Raw genomic sequence first — 11112 nt, forward strand, 5'->3', positions numbered from 1 at the left:
ACAAAGGCGCTACAGAAAAGCTCTGGACCAAGTGAGTTATTGTTGAGTAGTTTCAGTCATGTCTGACTCTCCATGACCCCATTTGGGGTTTTCTTGGCAAATATCCTGTGGTGGTTTGCCATTTCCTTCTCCAGTTCATTTTACAGATGAGGAAACTGAGGCAAACAGGGTTAAGTGACTTGCCCAGGGTCAAACAGCTAGTAAGTGAGGATGGATTTGAACTCAGGAAGATAAGTCTTCCTGATTCCAAGCCCAGCGCTCTAGTGGCCCCTTCTTTATAGGTATCACTGCCCATAAGGGAAGGAGATGTTACCTCTAGCATGAGCCAGAAGTTGGGAGCACACAATCTTGGATATAGATACTGGGAAGAGGGCAATAGAAGGGAGGAAAGAAGAGTGAAAATTTCCCCAGAGGGGCAGAAAAGACAGGCAGAGGCAGGACCTGAAGGGAGGATGTGCGGCTATCAGCTCTCCCAGAACAGGCTCTATCATGGACTGAGTCCCTTTTCCTGCCATCCCATCATGCCCCTACTGCTGGCAGCTTCAGAAGAATGAAGAAAGAAAGGCAATAAGGAGTCCTAGAAGAAAGATTCCCGGTGAGGAGGATGGGGAAGCATAGACCAAAGGGGGTCTGTGGTTGTCACGGACGTCTTCCTTGCAGGTGGATGGATCCCAGATGACTCTGCCTCTGGTGCTGGCTGGCGGCAGATTGCACGCCTTTTCCAGCCCCTCTGCGGCTGTGCTCCACTTCCATTTTGGCCTCTCTGTTTCCTTTGATGAATCTCATTCCCTGTGGATCTCAGTACCTGATACGTATGCAGGTTCCCTGTGTGGTCTGGGTGGGAATTTCAATGGGAATCCTAAGGATGACTTGCGGGGCCCTGATGGCACATTCGTCCCTGATGCCGATACATTTGCCAATAGCTGGAAGGAGGCAGGATTCCCTAGTCCCTGCTCTGAAGTGGGGTTGGCTCCAAAGTGCCCACCAGAGAAAAAAGCCCAATACGAGTCCCAGGCTTCCTGTGGACTGCTGAAAGACCAGGATGGGCCATTCTCTGCTTGCCACGAGGTGACAGAGGCCCACATCCACACGGAGAACTGCATCCACGATGTCTGTGCCAGTGAGGGCTCCCAGGAGATCCTATGTGAGGTGCTGGGAAGCTATGCTCAGCAGTGCCAGCGCCATGGACTCTCCATTCAGCCCTGGAGACATCAAGTGGGATGTGGTGAGTAGCCATTCCCAGATGAGATCCTTGGTTCTTTAGCTAGAGCAAAATTAACTCTAGAAAGCCTTCCTAAATTCCACTGCACCCAAGGCTCCCAGAAGGGAGGGATCATATTTCTCTCATCACACCAAGGGAGGCCCTGAGGTTGGAGGCCGTGACTCTTCCAATGGAACAGTTTCCCTTGGGGTAGGAGCTAACTCTGTCATCCAATCAAGAGTTGCCCTCTCCAGGGCTCGGGCTCAAGAAGGTATTTTATACTCAGAGGGTCTCCATAAATAAGCTGGACATTCCTCAGTACAGAGGTAGGGATGATTCGCACAAATCCTCATGAAGGCACTTGGTTCTCTTTTCATATATCCAGAATATCAGCAATATGCGCACTGTGGTACCCCATAGAACACCCTCCAATCTTCCCTCGATTCCAGGTCCATTTAACCTCCTAGTGCTCCCGGGTCTTCTTCCTACATTGTCCTTGATGTTGCTTTCTCTACCTCTGTCTTCTCTGCCAGCAAAGTAGCTCTCCAAAGTCCTGCACTATTCCCTTCAAACCTCTCCCCTGACCTATCTTTCAGAGATGGCCTGTCCTACCCACAGCCACTATGAGCTCTGTGGATCCTCTTGCCCTAACTCTTGTGCTGAGCCCAATCTGACTGCCAGCTGCCAGACACCTTGCCAAGAGGGCTGCCAGTGTGACCAGGGCTTCGTGCTGAGTGGCACTGACTGTGTGCCCCCAGCTCAGTGTGGCTGCACCTTGGAGGGCAGATACTACCTGGCTGGGGAGACCTTCTGGGAAGGGGAAGACTGCCAGCGTTTCTGTCATTGTGATGCCTCCACCCATGAGGTGCACTGTTCCAACTCTTCTTGTGGACCTGAGGAGGGGTGTGGTACCCTGAAGGGTACCTTGGGATGCCACCCGCTTGTCCCCAGTACCTGCCAGATATTAGGACAATCACAGTACATCACCTTTGATGGGAAGACTTATGACTTCCCGGGCACCTGCAAATACATCTTCTCTGAGCTATGTGGCTCCTTGGAGACCCTGCCTTTTTTCAGAGTGGAAGTCAGGAAGGAGAACGCCCTCAGTACCCCCACATCTGTGATCTCAGAGGTATTTATCCTGGTCAATGGGACCCAGATCCATCTTCAGAAAGAAAACCCAGGGCCAGTCCAGGTAAGTTCTTCTTTGCAGGAAACCTCTTTTTCCAAATGGCTCAGAGCAACATGGCGAGGGAAAGAAGAACACTGATTGGACCCACCACTTACATATGGCCTCAGGGGCTAGAGGCTCCCTACCAGACACTGCTTCCCATCTTGGAACACTGCCAAAAACAGGGTCAGTGATCTGAAACATGAATACAGAACCGACCTGAGCTGGCATGAGCAGTCTGAATCTACCTCTTCCATAGAACCCTTCTCTTTAGTCTGGAGAGGTAAATGCCCACCAGAGCCCCATTGCTGGGGTTTGGAAAACACAGAGGCATACCTGCCTCTTGCAACAGTATATATATATATATATATAGATGTGAATATATGCATACATATGTGTGCTATGTGTTTAATATCTATGTGAACTCTCTCTCTGCCCATGGATTGTTTACTCGGTCATTTCATTACTCCTGGTTCAGTTCCCCCTGGCCATCAGCAGACCTTCCCTTGGATGATCTGGGGGCAATTGGAATCCTCTTCCCCGTGACTTTCCACCCCTTGCCCTCAAATTCCCCAATCTTCCTAAGAAGGTACCGGGAAGGTGGGGCAAGAGAATGTGGTTATTAAGTTGTCCACTTTCCATCCTGCCAGGTTAATGGGGCCACGTTCACCCTTCCGCTGAGCCTCAATACGGGTGGCATTCTCCTGTACCAGGATGGGTTCCACTTAACGCTGCAGACAGACTTTGGGCTGGTGCTCACCTCTGACTTGGCCCACAGCCTCTTCCTTACCCTGCCCCCAAATTACATGGGCCACACTTGTGGGCTATGTGGGAACTTCAACGGGAATCCTCGTGATGACTTCCAGCTACCAAAAGGCTCCCCAGCGGGGGACCCAGTGACTTACTCTGCCTCTGAACGGAAGCCGGATGATGGCTATAAAGACAATTGTGCCAATGGCTGTGCAGCGTGCGTGGCACAGGAACAGCTTGTGCCCGCCAAGGCCCAGTGCTGGATCCTCCAGGACCCCCAGGGGCCCTTTTCCTCCTGTCACATGGAGATCGACCCAGAGCCCTTTGCCTCTGCCTGTGCCAATGACCTATGCCTCTCCATGGGCAGCAACCGCATCTTATGCCTAACCATCCAGATTTATGCTGCTGCCTGTCAGCGAGCAAATGTCACCATCGGGGCCTGGAGGAGCCCCACCTTCTGTGGTGAGTGGGCAGGTCCCCATCCTCCCATATTATGCTTTTGGGGCTTCAGGTCCATAGGCCCAATACCAGGCCCAAGCCAAAGCAAGGAGATGATGGCCAACAGTCAAACCATTGCCCTCCCTCTCTATCAAAATGATAACCAGGGCTGCTGTCATGCTATATGGCTTACAAAATACCATCATACACATCAGCTAGTCCTCTTTACCAATGAGAATATTGCAGCTGAGGGTTGAAATGATCTGCCCACAGTCACATAGCTAGGAAGGGTCTCTTCTGACTGACTCTGAGGCCCTCTATTAAAGGACCACCATCTATGTATAGATGTGTGGGCTTGGGCTGTGGAAAGACCCAAAGAATCCATAGCTCGCTACCCCTGGGAAATGCCCTTGGCAATTAGAAAGCACCAAACCAGTCCGGAGTCCAATATTCTGAAGGGACAGAGAATAGAGTAGCTTCTCGAAGTCTCTGGGGCTTCCTAGGAAGAGGAGCTTTCCAAGAAGACTTTTAGAGATGTTTCTGTCACCGCTTCAGGGCAAGAGAGCCCCAGGAGAAAGGGTGCTTGCCCTTCACTCTGACTTCTCTCAGACATCAGAGGCTCCATGTGGCCACAGAGCTGCTTAGTGTGGGTGCACAATTCAGCGCCTCTCCTCTTCTCTCTCCACAGCTCCCCAGTGTCCTCCCCACAGCCACTACGAGCTCTGTGCCTGCCCTCCCCACCGCTCCTGCCCTGGCTCTGAGCTGCAGTGCGGGCTCCCATGTGCCGAGGGCTGTGTCTATGATGTTGGGTACCTGGCTCATGCCAGCCCCAGAGCATGACTGTGGCCACCAAGGTCGGCATCTCCTTGTGAGTGTCCTCTCCCCCCTCTTGCCTATCCCATAAAGTCTTGGGGAAAGAGACAGTGCTCCCACACTGGGTTTCCCTCTATACTGGGACTGCTGACCGCAGATCATACTCAAGAGTTAGAAAGCACTGTAGGGGTCTAGTCCCATCCCTGTGTTAGAGAGAGGAATACTGAGGCCAAGAGGTTAAGCGATTTATCCCAGAGATGATTAAGTAAGAGAGCTGGGATTTCAATGTGTGCCATATTGCTTCCCAGTCTCCATCCCTCCCAGAATTCAAGCATCCAGTCCCTGCTCCTCAAAGGTCTTTATTATGCACTGAATGGTGCTCTGAGCTGTGCCATGCCCACCATAGAGCCTAGCTCTTTCCTTATCCCCTGATGCCACCACAGAATTTGCCAGGCAAGCTTTTCTCCCATCCTCTCTGAGCCCCATCCACCAACAGGCCAGTGCCTTCTTGCTTAGAGGGAACCATCAGTCAGCGGAGGACAATTCTCAAAGGGCTGTCACATGAATTATTTCTGATGACCTTCACACCAACCATTGTGAAGGCAGACAGGGCAGGTACCGTTGATATCCTTGTCTGACAGATGAACGTTCCCTAATTATGAATAAGAGAGCTCAGCCTGGCACCAAATCTTGGAATTAATTCTTCGTCAGGGGCTCATGCCTCTATCCCACACGGCTTGCTCCTTCCCCTGTGGACTCCCGTCTTCCTTTCCTCCTACAGGAGCTGAGCCCTGAGGATGCTTCAGAGCTACTGTGGAGACCATGGAGTAGCCACATTTGTCTACAGAGGAACCACACCGACTAGGTCTGAACCTAGTGCCTCTGGAGCTCAGAAAACAGGGGACTGACAGCGTCATCCAAGCAACAAATCCCCCCAAACCTCTTCTACTATTCAACCCAGTCATGATGAAAACACTAGCATAAGCACCCTCCTAAGCCAGCCATCTGGCCCCTGGCCCAAAGGCTGAGGAAGGAGAGCTATGGATCACATACGTCTTTTGGCTCCCAAAGGCTTGGTGGGGTGGGGTGGGAAATAAGAGAAGAGAAGCAACACCAGGCACTCACAAGCTGAGTACAGCTTTGGCTCTTGTCCTCCTTGCTCTGCTCCAGAACCAAGACCGAACTGCTGGGCCTCAGCATTTTTTCAAGGTGGGGGAGGTAGGAAGGAGAGAGAGACAAGAGTCCAAGGGGCCTCAGTCATCAATATTCCATCTTTTCGTGTTTCTCACTCCTATTCTCCCCCACGAGTTGTCAGCATTCCTTCATTCATCTATTCAATAAATATTTCCCCCTACCCAGTCCTGTGCCTGATGCTGTAGGGGAGGCAACAATACAAGGATTTGACTCAGTCCCTGCTCAGGGGGAATTGGTTGCCTATTTGGGGAAATAAAACGTATGAAATGAGTACGTCAGTATAGATTTCAAGGGTGGTGACCACAAGAAGTGTCCATTAAAGATCTGTTGATTGAAGGGCTGACATGGATTGCATAATTCTAGTTCACAGGGACTAAGAAAGGTCAGAGCTTGACCAGGGAAAAGTGGGGCAGATCAATATTCTCCATGCGTTATTGCCTTCCTACTACAGGGTTAGAGGAGGAGGGACACGGGGACCACCTTGTTAGCCAAGAGTGGGAAGCTGTAGCATAACAGGGGAAAGCTACGGGCCACCTTGCATGGGGCAAGGGGCAGGGGACATGAGGCATGGGGCAGGGATCTAACGTCCTTGCCCACGGTGTTCTGCACATAGCAGACGCTAAATAAACGTGTATCCGTTTGAATTGCCCTGACCTGGGCAACAGGACCTGGCAGGGTGTCTAGGTAAGTCTGGTGGCACATTTCTGGAGCTTCCCCAGCAGAGGGCAATGCTGTGCCATGGCTGAGCCTTCTTGGGGTCTCCTTGTAGCCTCTGGGAAAAAAAGACTGTCAGGGGACTTTCCAGGGTGACTGGGACCTTCATGGTCAAGGAAGAGAGAAGCTGCCATGCTTAGGATCAACATCTCTGAATCTTCTGCAGCAACTCTCACCCCACCAAGCCCCCATCTCTCTCCAGATCAAGCCTCTAACCTTCTCCCTCCTCCAAGTGCTTGGGCACCCAAGATGCTTGCTCTGGCCCATTCAGACTCCAGAAGCAGGGGGCTGAACTCCCCTGCTGCAGAGGGCAAGGTGGGGCTCAAGGCCCTGGCCAGCTGGATCTGACTCAGAGGAATTGAAAAATGCCTTGGAGAAACTGCATCCAGACAGCAGATGGCTCTGGGGAGTTTCCCTTTCTCTCTCTTTCTCTCTCTCTCTCTCTCTCTCTCTCTCTCTCTCTCTCTCTCTCTCTTTCTCTCTCTCTCCCCTTCCCTCTGCTGGGGAGTAACAGGGCCTGTCTCTCCCTGAGCCATTTTTCCTAAGCATTTATCCCCCTCAACTCTGCTCCAGAACGATTCCTTCCCTCCCCCAGATTTCTCCATTCCCACCTTAACCTTTGAAGAGGTGCCAAGGCCTTCTCTCAACCCTGACTCTTCTGCCTCATAGCCATCCCTTTGCTTGGCTCCTGTGCCTGTGGTCCTCTTGGCCCCGCCCCAGGAGGCAGAGTGGGGGCACCCAGGCTCCAGATGGTGACCAGAGCAGGAACAGAAGCATCTCCTTTGCCAGCCCCTGCCCCCTCCCTATGACCCCGATCCTTTGCCAGCCACTCAATAGCCCCTTGTTCCCAGGCCAGCCCCCAAACAAAGCTCTCTCTGTGGGGAAGGAGCAGCTTGGGGCGGTGGTTACCCCAACTGGAAAGGCCAGGGCCATCCTGGGCTCCATATGGACCCCTGTCTGGAGGAATGTTGGGAGGGAGGGGGAGTAAATGTTACGGGTAGGGAGGAGAAATGAGAGAGAGCAGAACTTCAGTCCACAAGCAGTGATCAGTCAGTCAATACTTACATGTGCATCCTGTTTCTTAATAGCAGCCCTTACTCTACCCAGCCCAGGCCACTCCCAGGTCCCAGGTACTCCATCTCCTGCTATCACATTCCACCTTGCGGTTTGCACTCTCCTCTCAGGGCCCAGGCAGCCTGTCCCAGCAATTCAAAATATTTATTGGGGAAAGGGGTGGGTACGGGGAGAGTGCCTTGGCCTCTTTACTTCATCTGCTCTGATGCTCTATGGTTGGGTGGGGTTGCAGCCCCTGATCTAAAGGGGCCATAAGGGGTCTCCTGCCTCTACTTTCATATGAATTTTCCCCACCCCCACCCCTCCCTGTGGCCTAGTGATCTTAGCAATAGCTGGGTCTTTCAAAACTGCTACAAAGGTCTTTCCTCAGAGGCCTCTTTATTGCTAGCCCCCCTGGAATGGGCTTTAGTAGACAAGGAAGGTTAAAGGCCTCAGAAAGGATCCCCACTGCTCTCCAAAGAGGAGCCTTGTTCCTCTCCTTATGTGTGTATATGGAAACTAACTTTAGCCTCCCATTCTGTCGGGGCCTAGAGGCTGAATGGGGGTCAAGGCAGGCCGATGGGGCCTTCTGGGAAGAGAAGCTGAGCTGCCCCTTTAAGAGCAAGGGGTGGGGGGGAGCCCTGCCAGAGCCCCAGGGAGTCAGACCTGTTCCCTACCTGCCTGGATTTGCCTAGGGCGTGTCTGTTCTGTATAAAGGCGCTGGGTCAGGCCCAGCTGCTGTAGCTGTGGTGCTTTCTACTTCCCAGCTCTATCCTGCAGTCCAGGTGAGAATCAGGAGCCCCCTACTCTAACCCCATTTATTATATGTGTCCCCTCTGCCTAGGCTCTGCTTCACCCAGCTCAAACTTCCCACCTCCCTGCGCCTGCTATCTCTCCTTCTGTACCTCTCCCCTGACGTGCCTTCCTCCTCTTCCACCTTCTGCTCAGGGCCTTCTTCCCTTATTCCTGGGCTTTGGGAATGGCTCTCTCTGAGAAGGCCACACTTGGTGGAATGGAACTGGAGGAGTGAGATTTTGCCTGGGATTCAAAGCCCTCAGAGCTTGGGGATAGGTAGCACTTTGGGATTTTAAAGTATTGGAGAAATGTAATGATGAAAACAGCAGGAATTTGCAATAGAGCAGGGCATTAGGCAATGAGATACAGGAGGAGTAAGGAAGAGGACCCCAGGTGGCAGAAAAGCCAGTACCGCTGGTCACTTTGGGCAGTGCGGGGCACCCAATGCATGATGGCGATTGTAATGGAGAAAGTTCGAGGGAGATGCATCTCAGTCTGTTGGAAGAACACAAAAGGGGTTGGAATGGTTAGAATGAAATGGCAACAACGTGCCCACTAAATGAAGGAAACCTAGTTATAAATATGGCTACTGAGGCAAAGGGTACAGTCTACTGAGAGTTTAAGTCACAAACTAGGTTTGGGCACAGAAACCAGGATGGAATGTGGTAATATAACATAAATAAGGGCAGGGTAGTATATCAAAGTCACAAGGAAACCACAGCATTAACAAAAAGTAATGAAGTGTACCACAGTAATATGAAATAACAGGGGAAGCAGGGCTATATAACCAGATACCAGGGTAACATGGAATAATAGGAAGTAAGGGAGGAATTTGCTTCAGTGTATTCTGAGGGGTAACCAGAGTGAATGCAGAATATTAACATGGCCCTCTGGCAGTAGTAATGCATATAATGGAGGATGTTGTGCTAGTCACCTGGAATAAGAGATGGGCTCAAGGTAAAGAGGTCCCCTGTAGTACCAGGGAGCCAGGAAGTGACCACAATCACATAGCTCAGGAAGGTGGCATTAATGAGGCATGACAAACGCTCTGTTAAGTTAGCAGTAACATGGAGATCCCATGAGTCAACAGTAACGAGAACATTGCCTTTCTGCCCAAAAGATCAGCGGTGACACCATGGTAAGTGGGGGAAGGGGTGGAAGAAATACCACGTGCCCATACTAAACCCAGAAAGAGACTGTAGGGAGGTTTCCCAAAGGCAGATAGATGGGCCCTGACTTGTTGGGTAGAGTAGAAGTGGCCTGGAAAGTGGAAGATGGGGGTGGGGGTTCCAAGGGCACAAAAGTAAGACGGGTGAAGCCAGGGTGGAGGAATTGGTAAAATAGCTTCTTCTCAGCTCTGGCAGCAGCCTCCTCCCCCCTGGGGCTCAGCTATCCTCTCTGCTCTGATGCCCACCCACAACCAACCACAACCATGACCTCCCCCCCACCAAGAGCAGACAGACATGCCAGGCCAGCCCCAGGCTCTGGACCCCAGCCCAAAGATGGGATGGGCCGTTCAGGCTCCAAGCTGTCTGTGGGAGAGACTGCCTAGCAAGGAAACCTCAGCCTGTTCCAAATAGAGGCACCCTGCCACCTAGCCCCAGACTCCTCCCTTTCAAGCACCCCTACCCCAAACTAGCTCAGACTCTTCCATGCCCACCCCATTTGCCACCACTCCAGCACACAAAACATAGCTCTCCTATTTCCCCCTTCGAGACACTTCTGCCCTCCCCCAGCTCCTTCTCCTGCTCTTATCTGCTTTCTCACTTCTTATCGCCACCCTGGGCTCAACAGAAAGGCTGTAGTCTCTGTGTTGTGCCCATGTGTACATGTGTTTGAGTTTGCTGTACTGAGTTGTGGAGGAGGGGAGAGGGGGATAAGAAGGAGAGGCACATGTCCTATTGAGGTTCCTCCCAACAGGGCCCAACCTTCTGAACTTCAAGATGCACGGGGTAACAGTTGGCATTCTACTGATGATGGCAGGTGAGTGCCAGTTTCAGACTGAAAACCTGTTCCTTTCCCTAGACTTCTCCCTCACTTGACCCAAAGACAGCACCTCTGATCCTCCTGCATTTCCCTCAACCCAAGTTGGGGAGCACTCCTGAAACCATTGCAGAGACGGCAGTCACTTTTCTATACTAGGAGGCAAATGAAAGAAAGAGGAAATGTGTTCTGAAGAAGAAATCAGGGTCACTAGGAGTCTATATTCCCAGAGAGGGGCAAAAAGACAGCTGAAACACCTGTCCTCCCCATTCCACATTCAAATCAGAAGCCAGAAATAGTCAATAGTATTGTGAAAGGGCATCTAAGACGCTGGAGTCAATAGCAGTAACTGGAGTGAAACTGGGAAATCCTAAGTCCCTAAGAGAAGAGGTGCTGATGGGCTGGGAGGCCTTATTAGACATGGCTAAGAACAGCAACTGATGGCAGACAAAAGTGGCTTTAGAAGGAGCCTCAAACTAGACAGTGAAGGCTCATTTCCTTCTCTCTTCCTTACCTTGAGGAGGAGAAGGAATGTTGTTGTCTACCCTGACAGTTTGCCTGATCTCCCATTCTGAGGCACACCTGTGCCAACCTCCATATGGCATAGCACCACCAGCAGGCTGAGCAGTCACCCCTAGTGAAGGATCTGCCTGTACCCAGAGCCACCCGCTAAAAGGCAAGGGTTAGCCAGCCTCAGGTTGCCTTCAGAAACCAACACCCCACTCCCTGATCTCTCTCTCTCTCTCTCTCTCTCTCTCTCTCTCTCTCTCTCTCTCTCTCTCTCTCCCTCTCTCTCTCTCTCTCAGTTCTGCCTGCCCTGGAAGCCAACGACCCAGCTGGTGAGTTACCCCAAGCTTCTTTTTTTTGGGGGGAGGGAAGCAATTACAGTTAAGTTACTTACCCAGGGTCACACAGCTAACAAGTGTCTGAGGGTGGATTTGAACTCAGGTCCTCCTGACTCCAGGACCAGGGCTCTGTTCACTGTGCCACCTAGCTGCTC

At 51.7% G+C, this 11112-nt stretch overlaps 1 protein-coding gene across 1 annotated transcript; it reads left to right on the forward strand.

The window, feature by feature from the left end:
* The first annotated feature begins 857 nt into the window (after positions 1-857).
* Positions 858-4363, forward strand: LOC114038144 (IgGFc-binding protein-like). Its single transcript, XM_027855305.1, has 5 exons — positions 858-1225; positions 1798-2396; positions 3023-3584; positions 4249-4308; positions 4350-4363. The coding sequence occupies exons 2-5, from the start codon at positions 1800-1802 to the stop codon at positions 4361-4363; spliced, it is 1233 nt and encodes a 410-aa protein (XP_027711106.1). The 5' UTR covers positions 858-1225; positions 1798-1799.
* The last annotated feature ends 6749 nt before the right edge of the window (positions 4364-11112 follow it).

The sequence above is a fragment of the Vombatus ursinus genome, unplaced genomic scaffold (assembly GCF_900497805.2).
Source record: "Vombatus ursinus unplaced genomic scaffold, bare-nosed wombat genome assembly UNPS02010822.1, whole genome shotgun sequence".
Classification (NCBI taxonomy): domain Eukaryota; kingdom Metazoa; phylum Chordata; class Mammalia; order Diprotodontia; family Vombatidae; genus Vombatus; species Vombatus ursinus.